We start from the raw sequence: 26,638 nt of genomic DNA on the forward strand, positions 1-26,638 counted from the left end.
CATTTTCATCAGAAACCACTGTCACAGTCTTTCTGCTCTGTGTGGCTCGCAGTGAGGGGGGCCCTGTCTGCTGGGGCATCGGCAGCCCTGGGAGAGGCGCAGGATCTCGTGTGCCTCCCGTTCTCTTCCCCGTGACACTCCCAAATTCACATTGGCATTTCTACCCTGAAGAGTCACCCACTCCCAAGAGGAAACCTCTGGTTGTCCAGGAGTGCTGGATGGTGGCCACCGTGGCACTCATGACCCCGAAACTTCCTCATAGACCATTCTCATTGGCATAGTTGTTCTCACCCGACACGCACCCCCGGCCCATGGAGCCGCTCTGCGCAGCCCTGCTCTTCCTGGAATGCAGGGTGAACAGCCGGCTCCCCTGTTCAGCGCTGTTAGAGGCTGCGGTTTCTCTGTCTTTGCTTTGCTCCTCATTTACCTTGTGTTCACCCACGTCCCAGTTTACAGGGGTGCGCTGACAGCTCTTTGTCGGTTCTCCTCTCTCCTCCCGACTTCTCAGTGCTTGTGTGTCTGTGCCGTTTGTGAGCGTCATTCCAGTGCAGTTCCTTTAAGAGTGGGGTAGACACGGCACCCCACTCCAGCACTCTTGCCTGGAAAATCCCATGGACGGAGGAGCCTGGTAGGCTGCAGTCCATGGGGTCGTCAAGAGTTGGACATGAATCTGAGCGACTTCACTTTCACTTTTCACTTTCATGCACTGGAGAAGGAAATGGCAACCCACTCCAGTGTTCCTGCCTGGAGAATCCCAGGGACGGGGGAGCCTGGTGGGCTGCTGTCTATAGGGTCACACAGAGTTGGACACGGCTGAAGCGACTTAGCAGCAGCAGCAGCAGCAGACGCAGGTTAACCCTGTGATGTTTAGTACAAGGTCTCTTCCATTCCCTTTGTGACCCCATGAACTGTAGCTCCCCGAGTCCCTCTTTCCAAGGGATTTTCCAGGCAAGAATACTGGAGTGGGTTGCCATTCTCTTCTCCAGGGGATCTTCCCCACCCAGGGATTGAACCTGGGGCCTCTTACATTGCTGGCATTTATTAATTACCTTTGTTTTTTTAATTGAGTATAATTCACATGCCATACAATTCATACTTTACAAGTGTACATTTAGTTGTTTTTAGCATCTCACAAAGGTGTGCAGCCATCACCACTGTCTAATCCAGAACATTCTTATTGCCCCAAAAGGAAGCCCACGCTCATCACACTGCCCTCTCTCCTCAGCCCTAGGACCGTGGGTCACTTTCTGTCCTGGTTCTGGATGTTTACTGTAAATAGGATCACAGACACGGCTTTCTGCGTCTAGCTTCTTGCCCTTTGTGTTATGTCTTCAGGCTTCATCCCCATTGTAGCGCATGTCAGTTCCTCACCCCTTTTTGCAACTGAGTAACGTTCTGCTGTAAGGATAGGCAACTGTTTGTTGATCCACCATCATCAGTTGATGCACGTTGGGTTCTTTCCACTTTTTGACTGTCTTGAGCAGCACTGCTGTGAATGCCCAAGTGCAAGGTTTTGTGCGGATATACGTCTTCACTCCCTTGGGTACAAGCCTCAGAGTGGGGTTGCTAGGTCATATGGTAATTCTAGGTTTTACTCTTTGAGGAGCTGCCAGACTGATTTCCCAAGTGGTCACACCAGTTTATATTTCTACCAGCAATAGATGAAGACTCCAGTTTTCCGTGTCCTTGCTGATATTTGTTATTTTCTGTTTTTTCTTATTATCATTTTCATTATTGTTACTGTTGTTGCTATTACAGCCACCCTAAGTAGCTCACGGGCTTTTCCAAGTGACTCATATGGTAAAGAGTCTGCCTGCAGTGCAGGAGACCCGGGTTCAATCCCTGGATTGGGAAGATCCCCAGAGAAGAAAATGGCAACTTACTCCAGTATTGTTGCCTGGAAAATTCCATGGACAGAGGAGCCTGGCAGGATACAGTCCATGGGGTCGTAAAGAGTCAGACATGACTGAGCAGCTTCTCTTCAAGTACCTCACTGTGGTTTTGACTTACATTTCTCTGATACCCAATGATGTTGAGTTATTTTTCCCATGCTTACTGGCCATTTCTGTATCTTCCTTAGAGAAATATATCCTCAGATCCTTTGTATATTTTGGGGTTCTTTATTATTGAGTTGTGGAAGCTCCACATGCAGTCTGAGTATTAACCCTGCTCAGGGGTCTGATTTGCGGATATTCTCTCCTGTTGTGTGGGTTGTGTTTTCGCTTTCCTGTCTGTGCCCTTTAACGCACAGAAGAGCTTAATTTTGATGAAGTCCAGTCCGTCTACTTGTTTGTTGCTGTCTGTGCTTTTTGGTGTCATATCCACAAAAGCATTCCAAATCCAGTATCATGAAGATTTTTCTTCCAGTATTTTCAAGATGTTTACAGTTTTAGCTCCTAAGCCTAGATCTCTGACCCATTTTCAGTTAATTTCTGCATATGGTGTGAGGTAAGGCTCCAAATTCACTCTTTGGCTTGTGTGATATCAGTTTTCCCAGCACCATGTGAAAAGCCTGTTCCTTTCTCAGGGGTTGTTTTGGCTCCTTGCTGAGAATTCTTCCACTGCTTCCTCAGGAGTTCCCACTCGTGAGCTTCAGGCCTCTCTGACCCTCCAGTCAGTAACACGTGGATTCTTTTACTGCGCCAGCAGGGACACCATCTGCCTCTGTGAAAGAGCGAGGTTTTATTCCATGTTGTCTTTCATGGCGTTTCCTTACATGTCACGTTTTTTCATTTATTTCATTTCAAACCTTGGCATTATGCAGATAAGAATCTTTGAGCTTGAAACAGACTCAGTGATGTTGTTTATTACCTAAAATGGTTACCAGATTGACACAGAGAAAGGCAGAGATGTTTAACATGGCCTTCTCATTGTTTCTGGTGCTCTGACCTCACAATTCCAAAGGGTGGACGCTGTTGTAAAGAAGCCTTCTAAGGTGCAGAGATCTGACAAGAGGGCGCGGAGATCTAAACATATTCTTGTTCTTGACACGCAGCAAAGAGGATGACGTCATGAGCATGGGTTCTTGTGCCTGGGTATGAAATTTCCTGTTTGTGCAACAAATGTGGATTCAAAAAGTGAGAAATCAAGAAACTTAGATCAAGGAGAAAATGGTGCACTCTGGGAAAGACTAGATGGACAGATTGCCTGCTGAGAGGGAAGGGTCTCAATGAAATGATTATACCAGCTGTAAAAAGTGGGAAACCAGAAATGTACTTAAGTTAATATATAATTTCATAATTTTAGAAAAAAAATCAGTATGTATATATATGCTAAATAAGTAGACGGTTGGCTGTTTCACTTATAGTCTCAGAAGTGTGCACAGTGTGGCCAAGTTCTGCTTCCGTCCTGCTCGTCTATGAGACGGAAGCCCCCCAGTCTATGGAGCTGCCTCCTTCAGGGCAGAGGACTGGTCCCAGGATGAGCCCTCACAGGCACTTCGTCACATCCCACGTGTCTCACAGCCAAGTCTTAAGAAACATTGCCGTTCTGTGGAGACTCAGTCCGAAACGAGGTGCTCACCAGTCAGCTCACGCACCCCGTGTTCTTGTGTTCCAGGTCGCGGGGCCCCACGACCCATCAGCCCTCCCTCGAGTCGCCAGAACCAGCTCTGATGCTCTAGGTCCCGAGGGTGAACCCACGCTGTCTATGGATCTGCTCTGACGCGTCTAGCCTGCTTATGGGGGAAGGTGAGTGGCCAGGACGCAGCGCGTGTCTGTGTGTCCAGTTACCAGGAGTACACAGAGTCAGACTCACCCCTGGAACCAGGGAGTGTGCGTGTGTGGTGCCAGGCTAGTGTCACTCTCTAGTCCCTGATGCGGCATCAGCCAGGGGCCGTGCCAGGGAGAGAGCACACGCCCTGAGCAGGAAGCTTGAGCAGAGAAGCGAGGTGCTGCACGTGACCGGGCAGGACCGGCATTCCCACTGACTCTTGAAGGGTTGCATCCAGGTGACCCAGAGCTTGAAGAAACCAGTCTCGGCTGAGGCAGACAGGGTTCTCCATAGCTTCTTCCCTGGAATTTCTGAGACGCGGGACACCTTCCCCTATGTGTGCCCCGTTGCCGGGCTTCAGTGGCCTCACCCACCAAGTGGGGAGTCTGAAGAGCCAGCTTTGTTACTGGCACTGAGGCACACCAGCTGCATGTAGGGCTCTGTGCTCGCGCTGCAGGCGGCCTGGCCCTGCTGACCGTCCTGCCTCGTGGGGGTGGGGGTGGACACAAGAGCCCGTATGCTCGTGTGCTGGAGCCTGTGTGTTCCGTGTGCCACCTTGCCGTCCACCCTGCACCCTGAGGCCTGAGTTCTCCCAGGGCCTCACGGGTCCCAGGCCTGCAGCACTGACCATCTCTGACCTCAGTGTGTCACCTGTAGGGAAAGCCTTTGAGGTTTCTTGCTCAGCAGTAAGGCGTGGTCCTCTCTGAGCCAGTTCTGGTTTATTCACCCATGTGCTTAAGTTTGCAAAGGCATTGCTGAAACCTGAAGAGTACATTCCAGGCTGGGCACCTGGTCTACCCAGGGTCACAAGGCGGCCACTGAGGACCTGTTTTCAGCTGTGATTTGTTAACCCAAATTCATGACATAACACGTCATATAGGTTCCAAGTCAGCCTGCCTCCAGTCAGAAAAACACCTGTGTCTTTAAAATGTCGCAAAACTTGGGCCTGACTTTCTGAAATTTTCCTTCATTGTTGTCCCCTCCAGCTTCTCTCCTGCTGCCCAGATCTTGTCTGCTTGGGTTTGTTTTGCTTTTTTACTTGCAGCTCAGCATGTTCAATTCTGTGGTGCCTGCACAGAGTTGTTTTGATCTTTGCTTTGTACCAAGGAAGGTGTAAACATTTCAGCCTCCAGGTACCTGTTTGCAGGAGAGTCAGGGACCAATTACTGGGAGGCAGCTCTGGGTCTGGACAGGAGCTGGATGGAAGGCTCCTTCCACATGGCTGGCACATCCCGGGCTGTGGTCAGGAGCAAGGCTGCTTATGTAAACCGACCATCTGACCAGGGTTCTTGGGGACCACGTGGAGGACAGACCAGGAGCACCCCCAGGCCGGGCTGCAGCTTGGCAACTGCAGGAATCAAGGGGCCCCCACTGGCCTCTCTGCCTCCCCCAATGTTTGCCAGCTACTCCCATGGGCAAGGCAGGCACAGCTGGCAGGGCCATCCTGTCCTGACCATGTCTGCCCAGCTGCATCCAGCCGCACGCCCTGGGTGCCACCATCCCCAGCTCCCCGACATCCTGGCTGGGCCTCTGGCCTCCTTTGTGTCCCCCAGCCCTCACCTCCTGTTCAACTCTGGTTCTTCATGCCCTCTGCTCACTGTTCGTTTCCATGTCACATCTTCAAAGACTCGGCACCGGCCAGCCCCTGCCCCCTGCACAAAGGCAGGCAAGCTCCTTGGCAGCTCCTCCACTTGCTGTGACCCCCGACCCTGCAAGCCTCACTGTGGCCACTCGCTCACCTTGCACTGCCTCCAGACCCAAAAGCCAGTGCCCAGTCCTCTCCATGCCTTCCCAGTGACCAAGAGGGGCCCTCGGTGGCCCGTGCCCTCTGACCGCGAGCGAACCGAGTGACAGGACTGCTCTGTCTGCCCCTCACAGAGCTGCCGGCACTGGGTGAGCCAACAACGAATGGCACACCACAGGGCTCCTAGTCTCCTCCACCTCTGCCCAGCCTCTGGCACTGGCATCCCCAGGTCTCAGAGCTCAATGGCACCGCTAACAGGCTCCCCAGGGTGGGCCGAAGCACAGGGAAGGCCCTTCATCTTGGGAGTGCTGCTGGTAGACCCGTTTGTCACCCACACCAGAGCCTCAAACACGTGTCCTTTAACCTTCCTTCTATAAAGAAACATTCCAAGTTGATAAAAGATGACAGAGACAGGTCCGCCCAAGGAGTACTAGGAAAGCATTGTTTAAGATAATGATTCAGGGACGCAGAGCATAGAGTCCTTGCAGCTGACTATATCCTTATGCATGAAAATGCATAAAATTAAATGCACAAAATCTTATGCTTACAGTTTGATACCATAGGAAATTTGACTACTGTGCAGATTTACATACAGCAACATAGAAAAATATTTCATGTATAATGTTAAGTGGGGAAAAAGAACAATCATGGGTGGCTTGGTCCTATTTTTGTTAAAAATATAATGATACATGCCTACTGGAAAGATGTCTGAGTAGGTCGACTTCAGAACACCCCACTCTCTTCAGTGGTCTTTCTGGGGATGATGTTACTGGTGGTTTGCATTACACACATTTTCCATTTTTTCCTGTAACGAACAATCAGGCTGATTTGGCAGCAAAGTGGCATGCTACCACCTGTGGGTGCACCTCTGCTGGCATTGCACAGTGCTCCAGCACCCTGCGGGCTCTCTCAGGAGGCGCCTCCATGCCCTGTGGGCTCTCCCTACAGGGCCTGACAGCACCTGGCAGGGTGAGGCCCATCCTACCAGCCAGCGAGTCTTCTGGGTGAAGTTCCCCACAGCCAGTTGGTTAGGGGCTTGGTCTTTTCATTTATCTGCACCTGATTTGGGGTGAGCTGTCGAGAGAGAGAGGTAATAAGTCACCTCCCGTGCATGGTGGCAGGCGCCTGCTCTGATGAGGGACCAGCTGCATCCTCTACGTAGTCTCAAGGTCTGGGTCATTCCATTCATCTCACTGCCCAGGAGAGAGGCCCACTGTCAGGCTCGCTCCTCTTGGGCAGCACGAGGCTCAGTCGAGGCTCAGCTCCTGTGCAACTGACTCCTGGGGCAGCATCTGGAAGCTCCTGACCACAGAGAGGAAACAGGGAAGAGAAGAGGATTCGCGGGCCATACCTTCCGGACGGTCCTGGAGGGACCCAGCCCGAGCGCAGCCACAGCTGAGAGGAGGCTGCCTGGGTCTGCAGCGCTGCATTTCAATTGACGGGGGCCTGAGGCCTCTGCCCCCCTCCTTTCCAGGGTGAGCGGCCACGCGATGTCCTGCAGGCACGGCAGTCTGTGCGGTGGCCCCTGTCGGGGGACGGAGTCATTGGAATGACAGCCCATCCGCCAGGCGCACCCTCCTGCGGAACGAGGGGAGCGGGCAAAAAGTAGGTCACATGTGCCTGATCCCATGTCACGAGGTCTCCAACCTGAGACCAATGGGAGCCGTAGCCTCCTCTGGTTTAGAACAAAACCCCACTCTGATGTTTCTCCTTTAGCCTTTTTATCTTCTCTAAACGGGGAGAGTGACCGTCTGTCCCAGAGCCACGTCCATCCGGCCCTGCCGACCGCACAGTGTGGCTTTGTTCTGAGGTAAGGGGCTGTGGGCCTGGCCAAGGCCACACGGAGCCCAGACAGCGGCATCCAGGGCCATCCAGTGGGCCATGCTGGGTGCTGACGGAGTGGGAGCTCGGGGTCCTCGCCGAGAGTTTGGGATGTTCCCCTCGTCTGACAGCAGGGCCCCTCTCTGAGAGTCAGGGTCACTGTTAACATGCCACCTTAGTGAGCCATGATGTACGGATTTCATGGGTCATTTTTTCAGTTGTCTGTGCTCCTGGGGCACATGTGGGAATACGACCCCCACCCCGAGAGGCTGGTTGTCCCTAGGGCCCAGGGATCCACACCCTCCGTGGACCAGCATCTTTGCTGGGAGGCATCCACCCAGCCTGTAGTGACCAGGTGAGCTGCCGGCACCCACGTGAGTGCAAAGCACACGTCAGAATAAAGTCTGTGCGTGTGTGTTGCAGCATGTGGAGCACATGCACTTCTGGAGCCTGATGCTTAGATGAGAAATGACCCCCTGTCATCCCTGGGAGGCCAGTGAGTACAATTCCTCGTAAGGAAGTGGGGGGTGGGGGGGGACAGGTCCAGTACTTTGCAAGTGTGTGTAAAACATGCTTGAGTTGTGTGGTTTACAGATAACAAAATGTCATTTTTTTACCTGTCCTGTGAGTGAATCGAAGCATTCCTTAGCCGAGGATGTCTGCTGAAGGTGTTTTGCGGGTAGTGAGTGGAGCACAGAACGTTTGCTGTGTCTGTGTAGTGGGCTGACTGCTGGCACGTTTAGACAGTTTTACATTCTTGTTTGGATTTGGGGGAAAGATGTTTCCAGAAATGCTTTCCCAGAAGTCAGGTTGTATGGTATTTGATTTGAGTGTGTTCTCCTGGAGAAAATGATTTTGCTTTTCAGAAATAAAATATTTAAAATTTGTATCTTAACTGGCTTTCCAGGAAACATGAGTCTATAGCCAAGTCCACTGAAGTGAATGTGGACACTTTCAGTGATAAATTCTTCCATGGTGAGATGTAAAACAATAGCTGCACCCTTGATAACAAAATAAGATTTTCTCTCCTTGCAGAAATGTGAGGCGGCCAGGGTGATACCTAGTCCCTTTCGGCTGCAACCTTTCAATGAGTCTCGTGAACTCTTTCTAAAGGGTTCTTATCCTTTTGCAATCTTGAAGAAAAGAAATTTTTTACAGAGCAGGAAATTTCATCTTCTTTGTGTGTGTTAATGATTCTAACGCTTCCATTGTGCCTGGGAGAGTGCCCAGAATTTCAGTGCAGTTTCAACACTGTCTCCTTTTCCTGTCCCACCCGACCTACCTCCCAGCAACTGGGAGGATAGGGCTGGGTCATCATGTGGGGAGCAAGTTCATGTGTGTTCATGTTAATGAGAGTGTAAGTTGCACCCCGTAATTGGCTCTAGGGGAAACGAGACTCGGGGGTAAAACCTGCAGTTGGGCTGGTGTTAGGGGCGTTGGCTGTCCCTTGTTTACCAGCGGAAGAGAAGATTGTTTCTGCAGAAATCACACAATCTCAGAGGGAGCTCCCCTAAGCCAAGGACCCATCTCTGTCTGCGGCGCCCCTCGTGTGCTCCTGACAGCCAGTGCCTCACCCTCATCCTTCACTCTGGCCTGGTCTGGTCTCTGACGACCACTCATTACTTTCAGTCTGGCCTCATCAGGGACTGAAAGGGCCGCTTAAGGAGTCAGGTCACCTTCTGCATGCACCCCGGGCCGCCCATCTGTGTCCTGGTCTCAGGGAGGCCCCCGCTCAATAGGAGGGGTTACAGAAATGCACAGCCTTTAAGGCGTGTGCTAGCCTGGCAGCCTTGGGAAGGTATGGGGCCCCGCACGCCGGGGTGGAGCCTCTGAAGAGCCATCTTCACTCTGGCAAGGGGGGCTTCAGAAGTCAGGGTCTGAGGATGGGCAGGGGCAAAGCTGGTGTGCCAGGCAGTCCCGCAGTAAGGACCAGGTCCTTCTTCGGAGCATGACCACACTATTCTAGTGGATGGTGCCCACCAGTGCTTTTCTGGGAGGTTCCTGGACCCTGGACACCCCCTGAGAACCTGGAAAGGCAGAGTCTCATCTCCCCCCGCCTACCACCTGAGTGAGGAACACCAAGCTGTGTCTGTGATCCACGGAGCCTTTCAGGGGACATTGGTGCCCACGTGAGTATGAGAGCCAAGGGTGCTGAAGGGCAGACTTGGCATTGCTGGCAGCCACGGCCAGGTGGGTCACAGCCGAGCCAATGTACTCGTGAACCCAGCTGAGGACCCTGCGGGTCAGATGCAGAGCCCAGCTGCAGGAACCTCCCGTGTGTGTCCAGTTCCCCACCGCGTGTGTCCCGCTCCCCGTGTGTGTCCTGCTCCCCGTGTGTGTCCTGTTCACGTGTATGTCCTGCTCCCTCATGTGTCATGTTCCCCACGTGTGTCCTGCTCCCGCGTGTGTCCTGCTCCCTGTGTGTGTCCAGTTCAGGCGTGTGTCCTGCTCCCGAGTGTGTCCTGCTCCCATGTGTGTCCTGCTCCCATGTGCATCCTGCTCCCCGTGTGTGTCCTGTTCACGTGTGTGTCCTGCTCCCATGTGCGTCCTGCTCCCCGTGTGTGTCCTGTTCACATGTGTGTCCTGCTCCTGTGTCCTGCTCCCCGCGTATGTCCTGCTCCCTGTGTGTCCTGCTCCCTGTGTGTGTTCTATTCACGTGTATGTCCTTCTCCCGCATGTGTCATGTTCCCCGCATGTGTCCTGCTCCCACGTGTGTCCTGCTCCCGTGTGTGTCCTGCTCCCAAGTGTGTCCTGCAACTTCATGTGTCCTGCTCCTGCGTGTGTTCTGTTCACGTGTATGTCCTGCTCCCGCGTGTGTCCTGCTCCCCGTGTGTGTCCTATTCAGGTGTGTGTCCTGCCCCTGACTGTGTCCTCCTCCCCCTATGTGTCCTGCTCCCCGTGTGTGTCCTGTTCACGTGTGTGTCCTGCTCCCGTGTGCGTCCTGCTCCCCGTGTGTGTCCTGCTCCCATGTGCGTCCTGCTCCCGTGTGCGTCCTGCTCCCCGTGTGTGTCCTGTTCACGTGTGTGTCCTGCTCCCGTGTGCGTCCTGCTCCCCGTGTGTGTCCTGTTCACGTGTGTGTCCTGCTCCCACGTGTGTCCTGCTACCGAGTGTGTCACGTTCCCTGAGTGTGTCCTGCTCCCCGTGTGTGTCCTGCTCCTGCATGTGTCCTGCTCCCAAGTGTGTCCTGCTCCCCGTGTGTGTCCTGCTCCTGCATGTGTCCTGCTCCCAAGTGTGTCCTGCTCCCCGTGTGCGTCCTGCTCCCTGTGTGTGTCCTGCTCCCATGTGCGTCCTGCTCCCCGTGTGTGTCCTGTTCACGTGTGTGTCCTGCTCCCCGTGTGTGTCCTGTTCACGTGTGTGTCCTGCTCCCCGTGTGCGTCCTGCTCCCCGTGTGTGTCCTGCTCCCGTGTGCGTCCTGCTCCCCGTGTGTGTCCTGTTCACGTGTGTGTCCTGCTCCCACGTGTGTCCTGCTACCGAGTGTGTCACGTTCCCTGAGTGTGTCCTGCTCCCCGTGTGTGTCCTGCTCCTGCATGTGTCCTGCTCCCAAGTGTGTCCTGCTGCCGCGTGTGTCCTGCTTTCGAGTGTGTCCTGCTCCCCAAATGTGTCCTGCACCTGCGTGTGTCCTGCTCCCGAGTGTGACCTGGCAGCGGGGTCCCTCTCACCCTGGAGTGACATGGGATCTGCTCCCTCTGTGCCCTTCCTGCATAGAGACCCCGCTGCCACAGTGTAGAGCCAGAGGAGACCCTGTGGAGGAGGGCGGCCGGCCCGCCGTCCAGGCCGAGCCCAGGCAGCAGAGGGTGACCCTGGGAACCCGATCAGGAGCCAGGGCCAGGGGGACCAGCGGCAGGGCCGAGGCTGGGCTCACTTCCCTCAGCCCGAGGTGTGGGCTGGGGGTATTGTTCAGAATGATCCAGAAGAAGGCAGGAGAGGAAAGGGAATGAAGCCTGTGTGGAAGCGCACTGCCAGGCGGAGTGTGAACCTGTGGCGGGAGCAGAGGGGCAGGCAGGCCTGGGAGAGATGGGCCTGTAGGAACGGTGGCGTTTTGGTCAGCAGGAGCAGACACACTGCTCAGTAACAGGCATGGGTCCACCAGGCATCCAGACCATACGCTGATGTCTGCACCGAGGCAGTGGGCTAAAAGGTTCAGAGATGTGTGATGGCTTGGAAGGGTCTTGTCCAGGGATGGCCCCTATGGGCATGCGGCCCAGAAGGCACTGAGGGGCTCAGCCTGCAAGCCTGGAGGCCAGGCTGTAGCTGCAGCTCAGAAACAGCCCAGGGCCCAGTTTCCACAAGCTTGCAGGTGTCAGGGACCAGGGTGGCACAAGCCGAGCAACGTTCCAGGAGTGGGTGGGTCAGAAGGGCAGCCTGGCAGGGCCACGTCCCCATGCGGACGAGCACGGTCCTCACCCCAAGCAGGAGGCCGCTGCCCAGGGACAGCAGGGTCAACCTCCTGTGGCCACTCTCGTGGCCTGGAGCCCCGTTCAGCAGGAGGAGCCACAGAGCACTCAGCACCCAGACCCCGGCAGGGCCCTTGGGGATGGGGGTGCCCCCACAGTGCTCGCTGGGCGCTGGGGCTGAGCCCTGAGGCAGAGCTGTTCCTTGTCTGGGTTGGTGGTGGTGGTTTAGTTGCTAAGTTGTGTCCGACACTTGCGACCCCCTGGACTGTAGCCTGCCAGGCTCCTCTGTCCATGGGATTCTCCAGGCAAGAGTACTGGAGTGGGTTTCCATTTCTCCAGGGCTGGCGGGTCTGAAATCCAGCTGTGATTTGAGGCTTGCATGTTCTATAGCCTTTAAACCACCCTGCTTTTAACCTCAAGCCAGGAGGGCACATGCTGTCTGAGAGATGTATGCAGAAGGTCCTGTATGTCCCTGGGGACTGCTCAGGGTACGCACACAGCGACCCCCGGGGAGGGGCTCAGTGCTGCTCTGAGGCAGGGCTTTCCAAGCCCCCAGTCCTGTGTCCCCACGCAAGGGGCCACCCACAGCCACCCTGCCACGCTCGCACCTCAGCAGGGGTAGTGCCCTGCCCTGCGGTCGGACTTTTGATTCCGCTCTTTGTACTTGGTTTTAAAAGGATTCACTCTTGTTACAATAGGGTTCTGGTGACTGAGAAACATGTTTCTTCCACTTTTTGAGGTTTAAACACCACACAGCCTCCGGGGCAGTGTCCTGGGGCCTGTGGGCAATGCCATGGGTTCGGGGACTCTCTGCCTGAGCCCTGGTGGTGAGGGAGGGGGCCAGGCCCTGTCCCCTGGCCGTGTCCATGGGGCTACCTCCAGAAGCCTGGCCAGCTGACCACCTGGGCCCAGAACATCACCCCATCCTCATCCCCTGCCTGTTCCCCGAGTGCAGCCCCCAGACACATGGACCCGGCCCGGAGCTGAGGAAATGGGTGAGCGATGCCAGAACCAGGGGGCTGCGTCCTGTCAGCACCCAGGTGGATGGGGGTGGGGTCTGCTCGGGCAGCACTGTGAGTCCCTCCCTCCCTGCTGTTCAGCCTCAGGTCCTGCTGCTCAGGGGCCCTTGTCTCCCGAAGTTGTGTGACCCACTTCCTCCCAGCAGAGCGGAGCCCGATGTGCACCCCATGTCGGGGGCTCTCTGGGGTTGCCCATGCCGTGTGCGGACTTGGCTTTACAGATCTGCCTTTGTGTTTAGGAGGCCGGAACAGAGCCCCCCCTCCCAGCGCACGCACCTGCCATTGCGTCCCCCGCTCAGCTCAGAGGAGAACAAGCCGGCCGTTGCAGGGAAAGGACCATGCGGGCTGTGCAGAGATGCAGGATTAACGGGCATCCGAGGATTAAAGTCGGGATTAATCCCAGCCGGAGCATCAGTGTTGGGGGCAGGGACTCACAGTTGGCGATTCTGCCCATGCACAGCTCTCATCTGAAGCCCGGGTGACCCTGGGTCTTTTTAGGAAACGAAAGCCACCCTTTCGATCGGGGGATCCAAGTTAGCACCTAAGGCTCCCTCACCCAGGAGAGGGCCCAGCTCCCAGGGCAGGGGGTGGGTGGGGGCCGAGTCCTCACATTTCTGGTCCCTCCTTCTCCCCCAGGGACCCCTGCCTCTCAGCAGGGCCTGCGGGCTCCCTGCTCCGAGGAAGCGAGGTTTGCTCCCACCCTCCCTGCCTGCTCCCCAGGGTCCTGACGGGATCCGGCAGCCCAGGGAGGCCGACCTCCTTGTGTGACTAGTGGGGAGGCAGGCCCCCCAGGACATGCCCCGCCTCCTCAGAGCCTGGAGAGGAGACAGGGTTCTGGGGATGCTTTCCGGGCAAGTCATGGGCTGGTAAGCCCACCTTCTGCCCAGAGAGCAACCCTGGGGAGGGGTCAGGGGCTCTCTTTGAGCCCCTGGTTCCTAAGTGGAGGAGGTTGTTCCTCTCAGGAATGAGGCCATGCCTTGGTCTCACCTTGTGATGTCGACCAGCCTGCCCTGCACCCAGCTTTTTCCTTCATAACTGTTGGGTTTCATTCTCCTTAAAAATCTCAAGAGCTCAGCTGACCTTGGCCTCCTTTGCTTTTCACACTAACAGAGCTACGTCCTTTCTTTTGTTATGTTTATCTAAAATGATTCCCCGATTCCCACATTCTTATTGATATAAATGACCATCAGTGTCCCTGCCTTGTAATGAAAGCTGGAATTAAGAGCTCTGTGCCCCAGGGCACAAGCTCCAGACCAGGGCTTTCCTTGTTTGCGTAGATGCCCCCAAAGTCCTGAGGACATCTTCTTCTGTCCCTGTGCACCTGCCTGGGCGCTGAGTCCCAGTTCTTCACTGCCCAGCTCATCCTGGCCCCCTGCCCCCAGCCCCGCCTTTTTAGCCGGTCTGTGAAATGGAGGGAGGGGCCCCTCCTGGTGGGGCTGCGGAAGGACTCTGCCTGGCACACAGTAAACGCGATGTCAGCTTTAGGTATCGCTGGTTAGTGTTCGTTTGATTGTTTGATGTGTTGATCCTGTGACCCAGCTCCCCACAGTGAGTCCCCACAGTGAGTCCCCGTCAGTCCCAGGAGAGGACCTCGCCGAGGTGCAGCATCGCAATCGGTAGTTGTCCCGTGTTACAACCGGTTCGCTCTTCTTTGACTCAGAGTCTCTAGCTGAGCAGAGGCTGGAACTGCTGGCTTGCAGCACACATGTGGCCAGCCCATGGCAGGACTTGCTCCCCAGCCAGGACCCGGCGGCCTGGGTGACCTTGGCTGTGCACCCCTCTGAGGCTCCAAGGGCTCCACCTTGGCTGCCCCTCTAGGTGCTGTGCTCTGCGCCCAACTGTTTGGGAGGTCCTGGGTGGACACACACACACACACTTGCAGGGACCTGTTGCTGGACGGTGGGGTCAATAAGCATGGCTCTGTCCCCTTCCCCCAAACCCCCATCCAGTCCTCTCCCACCAGCCTCCATCTGATGTGCTGAGCCAGGTCATAGGACATCAGAAAACTCAAGCTGAGGGTGGACCCAGGCCTGCGGAGCACCAAGTCCAGCAGACGTGCAGCCTGGGCTTTGCATGCTCCTGCCCTCATCGGCTACTTCTCCCAGCCAAAGCTCAGCCTGCCCACCCCTGGCTCCGGGGTCTCAGACAGCCCTGTCCAGGGTACAGATAGGAGGGAGGCTGCCCAGGCCCCCCCAGGCCCCCCAGTGCAGAAGAACATGGGAACCTGCCCCAACTTCTCGACCCTCACATCTCCTGGCCCAGAGCCCACGACAACCCGCCTGCTCATCGTTCCAGAAGAGGTCCTTTCTGCTCTCTGACTGACTGGAACGGATAGCTGAGGGGCGGGATGGGGACCAAACATGGACTCAGCCTTTGGGACAGCCAGCTGTCCTGCCTGCAGGCCGTTTCTCCCTAGACTGACCCCTCGAAGGCAGTGGCTGCCTCCTGATTCTGCATCCCCAGCACAGGCTCCAGCTGGACACTGAGCGTTAGACTGAAGACCCTGCCGTGGTCTGCCTCCAGCTGTGGCCAGAGAGTTGGGGGGCAGGTAAAGTGTGGGGACAGAACAAGCACCTGCTGTGTACAGTGCCAGGCACACGGAGACTCTGGGCTCCTACAGCCATGGCCTCAGGAGAGCCAAGTCCACATGCGGGCCTCACCACAGGACCAGAGCAGGGCCCAGGGAGTCTGCTCTCCCCGGGGCAGATGTGATCAGCATCTGATGTGATTTGAACGTGTGTGAGCCATGAGGCCTGATGTAGGTGACACCCTGGACCCTGGGCACTTCCCCAGATGTGGGACAGGAGTGTAGGCATTGTGGGTGAGGTCCACATCTTCCTAGAAGAGGAGAGACCCTGCTCCATGGCCTCTAAAGCAGGGACAGCGGTGAGCATGCGGTGCCTTCGTCTCTCTAGACACTTGAGTGATGAGCTGGCAGACTGTGTGCAGTCAGGTTGCGTTGGCCTGAACATCTTTCTAACGTTAACTGAGACCAGAAAGAACATTTTCCTGCAGAAACCTCCCTCCTCTGCGGCCTCAAGGATGAGCTCTGCGCTGTGAGCCTCCAGGGACAGAGAGCAGCCAAGAAGCTCTGTGGGTCTGTGCTATCCCGGCCTCGAGCAGCTTGACGGGGCAGTGAGCTGTTAAACAGGATAAATCAGATCTGCGCCCACCCCCACCCAGGTCCCTCCACAGTCTCCCCAGTACAGCTGAGGCTCTGCGCGCAGCCCGAGACGGAGCATAGCTCACTGGACCGGCAGAGCACCAAGCGCTCACAGCACCCACGCAGCCTCAGCTGGCGCCTGGCAGGCGGGACTCTGGCAGCTCCCTCTCTGGGTGGGAATTCCCCTATTGGGGACTGTGGGCTGCCGTGAACGGCCTCTGCTTTAACATCCAAATCTCCGACCCTCCACCCCCAGAGCATGCCTCAGGACTCAGAATTCACCCCCCACTTTGCGACTCGACCTCTTCCCCTCATATCTGAAACGGACTCGGTTTATGTCTGATGAGCGTCAGTAGGGCCCCAGGCTGGTGGTGTGGAGCCTGAACCCTGGACCAGTTTGTGGCCACCCCGTTTCGTGGGGCTCATACGTGAGACAGGGCCGGACTGGCCCCGTGTTTGGACATGTGAGGGTGGGGCACACTGGCTGCTGCTTCTGCTGTTGCTGCTGCACGTCGCCTGAGGATGGTGTTGCGGTGCTAGGATTCTTCTGCTTCAAATATTCTTCTAAAAAAGAAGAACTGGAAAGTTTGTTTCTTCAGAATTTCACTATATACTGCTGCTGCTGCTGCTGCTAAGTTGCTTCAGTCGTGTCCGACTCTGTGCGACTCCATAGACGGCAGCCCACCAGGCTCCACCGTCCCTGGGATTCTCCAGGCAAGAACACTGGAGCGGGTTGCCATTTCCTTCTCCAATGCATGAAAGTGAAAAGTGAACCTGAAGTTGTGTCTGACTCTTCACAACCCCATGGATGGCACCCCACCAGGCTCCTCCGTCCGTGGGATTTTCCAGGCAAGAGTACTGGAGTGGGGTGCCATTGTTACTATATACTACTGGTTATAAACAGATTTTGCCCACTGAGTCAATATAAAAGATCTGAAGAAGTTTGGGTTCTGGAGTGCTGGAGTAAGAAACGACTATCAATACCAACTCACCTCAGAGTTAGTGGTGAAAGACTGGTGCTTCCCCTAAAATCACGAAGACAGGATGTCTGCTCTTACCACACCTGTGAACAGAGGACGCAAGTTCTAGCCCATTCAACATGACAAGAAAAGAAAAGGCATACAGATTGGAAAGGAAGAAACAGTCCCTGTTTGTAAGTATCACTGTTGTCTATCTTGTAAATTCCATTATGCTACCAAAAAAACTCTGGAAACTAATGGTAATGAGCAAGTTCACTTGTTAAGAATGCAGGACCTACATACAGAAGTCAGTTCTATTCTATAGACCACCAGCGAACAATCAGAAACCAGAGTTCAAGATGCACCATTTACAAGAACTCCAAAAAGTTAGATACTTGCTATATGTCTTAAAAATACGCACAGGATTTGTATGCTGAAAACTAGAAAATACTGACGAGAGGAATCAAGGACCTGAGGCAGAGCCCTCCATGTTCACAGCAGGGACTCTCAACGAGCTCGGGCCTCCCAGGGGGTCTGAGGGTGTGATGCCTCTCTGGTCAGATACCCAGTGGGATGTGTGTAGATGCACGCAAGACGATTTTTAAGTTTGTGAAAACACTAATGAACTCATGGAACCAAGAAAGTTTTGAAAAAGATTGAAATTGGAGTAACTTTAAGTTGCCATAATGCTACAGTTATCCAGACACGGTGGTGCTGGTGGGTAGGTCTGCATTTGCATAAACAGGATATGGCCCGGAATATGCCACACACATGTGGACAACTGATTTTGACAAAGATAATAAAGCAGTTTATTACAGAAAGGACGGTCTTTTCAAAAGGTGGTGTAGAAGCAAACGAACGATGCATAAAACAAAGAAAAAAAAAAACACCTCGGCAAACTTCACATCTTACATAAAATTAACTCAAAATGGATCAAATCTCTAAATGCAAAATCTAAAACTATAACCTATTTAGAAGAAAATACAAGAGAAAAGCACTCATTCATAAAATATAAAAGTATTAAAAGTCATAAAAGATAAAATTGAGAATTTGTGCTTCATCACAGTTAGAAGTATTTGCTGCCTGGAATATCCTGTTAAGATATGAAAAGACAAAGCAAAGCCTCAGAGACGATCGTCATCAATCACGTCCGGTGAAGGGCAGTGTCCTGGGCCGTCGGAGCAGCTCTTTTAGCCTCCACAGAAGGAAAGGAGGACAGTGCAGTTGCAGGACAGACAGCAGACCGGCAGGCACTTCTCCCAGCAGGCTGGTGAGGTAAGAGGCATGCACCTGAGCGGGTGTCTAGGAGCAAACAGAGTCAGCCACAAGGAGACATCACCACCATCTCTGCAGATGGCCAAAGTAACACGCTGACACCCCCAAGTGCTGGCACGGTCGCCCAGAACCAGATCTGTCTCACCCTCGGGGCAGGCGGGGTGGGAATGGAAAACAGTTTGCCGGCTTCCTACAAAGTGAAAAGAAGTGAAAGTCACTCAGTCATGTCTGACTCTTTGCGACCCCGTGGACTATACAGTCCATGGAATTCTCTGGGCCGAAGTTAAATGTACACTTACTGTACCGTTCAGCAGTCACAGCCCTGGGTATCTATCACAGAAAAATGCAACCTTGTGTTCGTGTGACGACAAGCATGTGCTGCTTTATTTGTGATCCGCCTAAGCTGGAGTCCACCCGATGTCCTTCCTGGGGGAGCTGGACACAGTCGTGTGCAGTGTGCAGTGGGTGCCGCCCAGTCACCATGACCAACGGGCCTCCGTTACCTGAAGCAGCATCGTTATCCTGAGTGCCTTGGCCTGGTTGGATTTCCAGGAAGTTCTGGAGATGATAAAGTTGTAGCAATGTAGAGCAGACTGGGCTTTCCCAGGGCTGGGACTGAGGAGAGTAAGTGGTTGCAAACTGCCCACTGGACTCTCCACATGACCCTGCTCATGTGGGCAGTTAGGGAAATCTGTATGTGTGACAAGATTTCAGAGAGCCACACACCAACAAAGGTGTGTAGGAGCCCATGCTGTTTAGTTACTAATGTCTGACCAAGGTCCATTACTGGTTTTGATAATGTACTGCAGTTATATCAGACAGAAGCTGGGTGAATGGGCCATGGAAACTCTGTATTATTTTTGCAGCTACTCATGGATCTAAAATTATTTCAGAAGTACGCAACACACATGTGTAATACACATACACAGACATGAGAGTCCACAGACATGAGAGTCGACAGTTATTACACCTAAACATAAAAAGTAAATTCTGGGAACAGATTGATTCAAAGTAAGAGACGATCAGAGTAGAGAGAAAAGCACGATCAGTCTATGTGCAGCCAGCAAGACACCAACGTGGAATATATAAAGCTCCTGGCAGGCTGGCTGAAAGATACGTCATGTGAACACTGATCAAGACCAGCCTGTGGTGGCTGCACTAATGTGAGATGAAGCAGGCTTCTGGACGAGGTGGCAACCAGGGTTAGAGGGATGTTGCATGAATATGAGACGGTCAGTTCTCTAGGAAGACACGTCCGGCCCAAATGTACATACACTGCTTAACAGAGCCTCAAAACATAGAACAAAACCTGGTAGGACAAGCGGGGGCACGGTCACAGCTGTAGTTGGAGATCCAGGTCCCCTCTCAGTGACCGACAGGGCAGTGGCCTTGCAGGACAGTATACCTGGCCACCAAGGGACATGGCTCATGGGCATACAAGGTGTTCCCGAGGTAGACTATACTATGTATGAAAATAAAAGCCCAACAAATTTAAAACAGTTGAAATCACAAGAAATATATGTTCTGACTAGACTGCAATTGAACTAGAAATCAATAACCAAAGAAACAAAATTTCCCAAATACTTGAAAATCAAAGCACACTGCTGTAAATGATGTGCTGGTCAAAGAGGAGGCAGCAGAAGAATGTAGGAAATACTTGGGAGATAATGTATACAATACACGCACGTCTCTAAATTCTTAGGAATCAAGGGAGTCAGCACCTCCAGAAACCTAAGCATGAAATGCTAACATGGGAAACGTTTACAGACAGTTATCCAAGCTTTTACCTTAAGAAACTAAGGAAAGAAGAGGCAAGCAGGAGGGAGGAAATGATAAAAGCAAGACCAGAAACCCATGAAACTGAAAACAAACTCAGTTTTCCTCATTGGAGCCACTCAGAAGAAGGGAGAATGTGGAGGCGGGTGGTGCTCCCCTTGGACAAGGGACCTGGGGCAGCTCTGCTTCCTGAACTTTGTGCAGCCTTCTGTTGGTTCCTACAGGAGTGCTTCCTCTGCCCTCTTCTGGGAACTAGGAGGCTTGCAAACCAACCGGAGCCTGGGAAGGAGGAGGGAACAGGTCCCCCTCTGGCTGCGTAGGCAGAGTCCCCTGTCCTGTCCTGACTCTGCCTGGAGGCAGGGCCTTGTCCTGCCCTCCCCACCTGTGTCCCCAGGAAGCTCCCACCCATTACCCAACAGACCCCTGGCGAGTGGGTCTGTGAATGAGTGAGGGAGCAGACGGGAGGGAAGGAAAACCATCTTGGACGCCCACACGCACCAGTTCAGAGTTCAGAAATCGCCAAGTTCTGTTCCAGAACATCCTGTGAGGCCTAGAAATGGGCTGGACTCAGCATCCACTGTCTGCATCATCCGTCTTTGAGTGAGCACTGGATGGGCTCCTGCTCACGGCAGCCTGGACTGGAGCTGGGAACAGGGGGTTCTGTGTTGAATGGCAGAGAGAAGCGTGTCCTCCACCAGCAGGCCGGGGCTGTGGGGGCCGAGGCACGGGAGGCAGGTGCTGGCAGTCAGGGGTTCAGGTGAGGGCCTGTAGGGAGCACTCTTGGGGGAAGGCCCTGGCCGGGCTGGCAAGGGTCAGCCTGTTGCAGGAAGGGAGACCCTGAGGCTAGGGAAGGATGGCAGAGCAGGGACCAGGCAGGCCGTGATCTGCTCAGTTTTCTAATATTATCATTTCAACCATGTTGAGTCAGTGGAATTGCACAGTGTGTGACCTTGGGGACTGGCCTTTTTCACACAGCATAATTCTCCCAGCCCCCCACCCCCGGTTGCTGAGCGCATGGGGCAGTTGGTGCCACCTCCTGGAGGAGCAGGTTCTGTGTGCGGTCTCGGTCCACTGCAGGGATGCCCCTCGACTGTCGCACCAACCGCTGGATTAGGTGCTGGGTCCTGCTTTGGGCAATTACTAATACCATGAGCTCACATTCAGGCTTTTGTGAGGACACCAGTCTTCCCTGCTCTGCACTGAATCCCAGCTCGAAGGGTAGATGCATGTTCACTGTTCCAGGTGACCAGGCCACTCCCTGCAGCACCTGCGTGGCCTGTTGGTGGCTCCACACCCTCCCGGCGGGGCTGGTGTGGCCTCTGCGGTTTATTTAGCCACGGTGACGGGTGAATGGTGGTTCCTCCTGGGCAGTAATTTGCATCTCCCTGGTAGTTAATGACACGAACATCTGTCCTCTTTGGTGAAATGTCCATGCCTTTTGCCCATTTTCTAATTGGACTGTTTGTTTTCCACTGTCGAGTCTGATCCCTGCGTATGCTTTAAACTAGTTTCGTGTCAGACATGCAGCTTGAAGATATTCTCTCCCCATCTGTAGCTTGTGTCTTCATCCTCCTAACATATTCTTTGGCAAACAAAGGTCTTTAGTTTTGACACATCTCATTTATCAGGTTTCCCTTTCGTATATCATGCTGTTAGTGTCAAGTCTAAGAATTCTGCCTTACCCTGAACCCCGAGGGTTTTTTCTTTTTTTTTCTAAAAGTTTTATAGCTTTATATTTTTCATGTAAATCTGTTTTCTATTTTGAGTTGATTTTTATGCAAGGGATGACTTCTAGGTCAGAGTCCATTTTTGTCTCCAGTGTTCAGTTGCTCCAGCCCTGCATGTTGAAGAGCTGTCTTTCCTCCACTGAACTCCATTCACATCTTCATTAGACATCAGCCGGGCACATCCGTGTGAGCCTGTTTCTGGATTCTGTGCTCTGTCCCTGCTCCGTTGATTCCCTCTGCTGATACCGCAGCCTTGATCATGGCAGCTGTTGAGGAAACCGACTCCTCCTACTTTATTTTCCTTTGTCAGAAAATTGTTTTAACTATTCTAGCTCCTTTACCTTTCCATATAGATTTTACAGTGGCTTGTCTGTATCTATGGAATTCTTGCTGGAGTTTTAATAGGAATTATGTTAAAGTCGTACATCATCTCAGAGAGAACTGACATCTTTACTGTGATGAGTCTTGTGATCTGTAAACACATTCTGTATCTCCATGTATTTAGATCTTTAATTTCTTTAATCAGCATTTTGTAGTTCTTAGCATATAAGTCCTACACATGTTTTGCTAGATTAACACCTGTGTGTGTGTGTGTGTGTTATTTGCTCAGTTGTATCTGATTCTTTTGCGACATAATGGACTATAGCCCTCCAGGCTCCTCTGTCCACGGAATTCTCCAGGCAAGAATACTGAAGTGGGTTGTCGTTCCCTTCTCCAAGGGATCTTCCCGACCCAGGGATTGAACCCAGGTTTCCCGCATTTGCAGGTTGATTCTTTACTGTCTGAGCCACCAGGCATTGGAACGGCTTTATTTTTTTCCTTCTGATCAGGCTCCTCTCGTCACCTTTTCTTCCTTGTGGTGCTGGCTAAACCCCTTAGACTGTGTAAGTCACAGTGGGGAGAGGAGAGGAGACATCCGTGCCCTGTTCTAAGTGAAAGGATTCAACCCCAAGTGTGATGTTGGACACAGGTCTTCGGAGATGCTGTTTATCGAGTTGAGGAAGTTCCCTTCTATTCCTGTATTTTTTACTGAGAGTTTTTATCACGAGTGGGTGTTGAATTTTGTCAAGTGCCTTTCTGCATATGATCAAGTGATATTTCTTCTCTAGTTTGTTGATATGATTAATTTCACAAGTTGATTTTTGAATACTCTACCAGCCTTGAGTCACTGGAAGAATGGTAATGTATATTTCTTTCTGCGTATTGATGAATTCTGTTTACCATGGTCTTTATAGGATTTTTACACCAGTATATTTGAGGGCAGTTTTCTCCTTTTGTACTGTCCCTTGTACCATCTTTCTACTGACTTTTGTGCCAGGCTCATGCTAGCTTCATTAAGTGGATTGGGAAATGTTTCTCTTCTCCTCTGTTTTCTGAAGTAGATTTTGTAGAACTGGGATTAACTCTTGAAACCGTTGGTAAAATCTCCAGTGAAATGCTTTGAATTTGGAGATTTCTTTCCGGAGGTTTTCAAGATTATGAAGCCAGTTTCCTCAGCTGCTAGGTAGAGCTATTCAGATGATCTATTTCATGTTAGGTGAGTTGCGCCAGTCTGCCTTTTTCAAAGAGCAAGCCAGTTAACCTGGGGTCAGTTTGTTCATGTGGCCTTGTTCCTAGCGCTTTGTTAGCCCTTTGATGTATGCGGGGTTCTTAGCTATAGCTTCTGTTTCACTCCTTATAATGGTGTTTTGTCTTGTCCTCTTTTTTTCTCAGTCACCCTAGAAGTCTGTCAATTTTATTAACCTTTTAAAAGAATCAGCTCTTTATTTTATTGATTTTCTTTAGTTTCCCTGTTTCCAATTTTTATTATTTCTGCATTATTTCCTTCCTTCTGTTTACTTGGATTTATTTTGTTCTTATTCTAGATTCTTAAAATGAGAGCTTAGATTATTTATTTAAGACTTTTTCTTTTTCTCTGAAATGTATTTTGTGCCATAAATTTCCCTCTAGGCACTGCTTTGTGTTTTGCAAATTTTGGTATATTGTATTTTTTCAGTTATATGTATTTTATTCAGGCATACATGATACGGGCTTCCCTGATAGTTCAGACAGTAAAGAATCTGCCTGTATGCAGGAGACCTGGGTTCAATCCCCGTCAGGAAGGTACCCTGGAGAAGGGAATGGCTAGCCACTCCAGTATTGCCTAGAGAATTCCATGGACAGAGGAGCCTGGTGGCCTACGGTCTACAGGGTTGCAAAGAGTCAGACACAACTGAGTGACTAACACACACACAGACATGATACATTCAGGTCGACATGTTTTTATAATCCTTGAGACTGCCTCTTTGACCCAAGGATTACTTCAATGGGTATTGTTTTAGTTTTCGTGTGCTTGGAGACTTTTCTGTTATTTCTGTGATTGATTTCTCATTGGATTCCTTTGTGATCTGAGAACATACCATATGATTTCGGTTCTTTTAAATGTGCTGAGGTTTGTTTTATGGCCAAGGGTGTGTTCTGTACTGGTGTGTGTCCTGTGTGTCGTGCTGGTCCCAGGCGTGCTGTGGATGTTGACTAGGTCCGGTTGATTGATGGTGTTGTGAGTTCCATGTCCCTACTGATTTCCACCCAGCTGTTCTTTCAGCTGTCGAGATGGTACTGAAGTCTTCAGCTGTAACTGTGAATTTCTACATTTTTCCTTTCAGTTCTGTCAGTTTGTGCTTCACATATTTTACCGTCCTAGCGTGTGATTCATATGCTATTAGGACTGCTTGCTGTGCTTCTTCATGGATGGACTCATCATTATATAGTGCCTCTCTCCACCTTCCCTGGTGGCCCAGACGGTAAAGCGTCCATCTACAATGCTGGAGACCTGGGTTCGATCCCTCGGTCAGGAAGATCTGCTGGAGAAGGAAATGGCAATCCACTCCAGTGCTATTGCCTGGAAAATCCCATGGACAGAGGAGCCTGATAGGTTACCGTCCATGGGGTCGCAAAGAGTCGGACACGACTGAGCAACTTCACTTTCACTTTCACTTTCTCTCCACCTTTGATGATTTTCAGTGCTCTGTACCCACATTTTATCTGACACTCATATAGCCACTCCTGCTTTCCTCTGATTAGTGGTGGCACGACACACCTTTCCCCAGAGTTTATTTTCAGTCTGTTTGCATCTTTGTAACTGAAGTGAATGATTTTTTTATTGACAGCATATGGGTGACTCATTTTTCTTAGTTCTCTCTGCCATTCTGTTTCCTTTATTGGTAAATTTAGACTATTTGGACTTCCCTGGTGGCTCAGACGGTAAAAGCACCTGCCTATAATGCAGGGGACCCGGGTTCGATCCCTGGATCAGAAAGATCCCCTGGAGAAGGAAATGGCATCCACTCCAGTACTCTTGCCTGGAAAATCCCATGGACGGGGGAGCCTGGTGGGCTTCAGTCCACAGGGTCGCAAAGAGTTGAACACGACTGAGCGACTTCACTTTCACTTTGGACTATTTACATTTAATGTAGTTATTGAGAGGTTAGAACTTAAGTTAGCTATTTTATTTTTTGTTTTCTGTTTGTTCTCCCTGTTTGTTTCTGTTTCCTTATCACCTGCTTTCCTGTGGGTAACGCAACATTTTTATTGATTCTATTTGGATTTATTGATAGTGTTCATGAGTATCCCCTTTGCAGCTCTTCAGTGATTGCCTAGGTATTGCATTATATGTGTATAATTAATAGGTTCTGCTCATGGAAGGAGGCATTGCCCCCACTTCCTCACCCACCACCCATCACTTAACTCCCAACTCACTGCCCCTGGTGATTTCTTTCACAAAGGAGAGCAGGCCCTGGGTTCTGTGGCTAGTTGGTTCCTATTGCTGGCAGCCTCCCAGAATTCCTGGCAGATGGAAGGAGGGGAGCGTTGGGTGGGAATTAGGACCAGTGGCTCCCGAACATGGCTTTGCTCGAGAGGAATCCGGAGAACCGTAACTGCAGCCTGTGGAACTACCTGGGTTTCCTGAGTCAGGCCCCGCGGGGCGGCACACGCACCTTGCTCAGTGCCGAGGCCTCCTTATTCTGCCACCGCAGATGCTCTGTTAGCGTAGGTGCTGTCACCATAGGAGGCCAGGTGAGCCCTGGGCCAGCAGGGAGCCCTGGGATGCCGGTGGGGGGATCTCCTTTCCCAGCCGTGAACCTCATAGCTCCACCCCCTTCCTGGGATGGGACGGCCTGTGTACCCGCTGCCTCGGGGGCATTCCAGGATTCCGGTCAACAGTCCTTCTCATTGCTTCCCCAGGAGTGCGCCCAGCCCCAGTTGCTGCCTGGGGTCTCATGCTGACCGGGGACTGGCTCTCAGGGGGCCCCACACTGGGGGAGGGGATTTCCCTGGTGGGCCCTGCTCTGTGGGCCCAGCCCTCCTCCAGTTCCTTGGCTCCTGTGTCATGATAAGGGTTTCCTGACAGGCTCTTCCTCCCTGTTTACTCCCCTTTTTAGGACAGCACAATGCCTGGAGCTTAGTCATGGCCAGGGAATATGTGTTGAATTAACAAAGTTATTAATTACCAGTTTCCTACAAGGCGAATTTCAATCTGCATCTTGCATGAATGCATTCGTGAAGGAGAGAGCAGGGGCGAGAGCAGCTGGCACTGGTCCGGGCACTAGCCTTTGACGCACGTCCTCTGTCATACCCAGAGGTATCCAGCAAGGAGAGGCCACAGTGGCTCCACCGGGCGGTGTCCCTGGAGGGGCCATCAGCAGGCTTTCTCGGGTACCTTCCCATTGGGGGTGGCTGCTCAGCAACAGGATCATCCTCTGCGGTGACCAGCTGTGTGGCCTCACGTGTAACTTCACCCTCCTGCTGGCCTCCTAAAGGCAGCTTCAGGCGTTCACCCAGAGCCACCCACCCCCTGACGCTGACTTCTGAAATCCACCAGTTTTAAGTGAAATGTAAGTGAATGCATTTTACACGTGGGAACAGAACAGTACTGCAGTGATGACAGAGTTCCAGTGAATGGCCCTTACGTGCTCGCTTCTTGAATGTGCCTCTCTGGCCTGCTTCCTCCTTAGATGTGGAGCAGTCGGCGTGGGCGAGTGCAGGCTGGAAAGCTTTGTGGGGCAGCCA

The 26,638-nt window shown here is 52.5% G+C and overlaps 1 protein-coding gene across 21 annotated transcripts in view; it reads left to right on the forward strand.

The window, feature by feature from the left end:
* PCBP3 (poly(rC) binding protein 3) overlaps positions 1–26,638 on the forward strand; it is a 234,803-nt gene that overhangs the window by 174,385 nt on the left and 33,780 nt on the right. For 20 of the 21 annotated variants that reach the window (XM_060406306.1, XM_060406307.1, XM_042237902.1 and 17 more), the window contains one exon: positions 3,559–3,689. In XM_060406306.1, the coding sequence (XP_060262289.1) occupies positions 3,680–3,689 (10 nt within the window). In that variant the 5' untranslated portion in view covers positions 3,559–3,679. Of the gene's footprint in view, positions 1–3,558; positions 3,690–7,169; positions 7,266–26,638 lie in introns of those variants that run through there. The other variant, XM_027961235.3, reaches the window with a different exon arrangement.

Source organism: Ovis aries, chromosome 1 (genome assembly GCF_016772045.2).
Source record: "Ovis aries strain OAR_USU_Benz2616 breed Rambouillet chromosome 1, ARS-UI_Ramb_v3.0, whole genome shotgun sequence".
NCBI classification, from domain to species: Eukaryota; Metazoa; Chordata; class Mammalia; order Artiodactyla; family Bovidae; genus Ovis; species Ovis aries.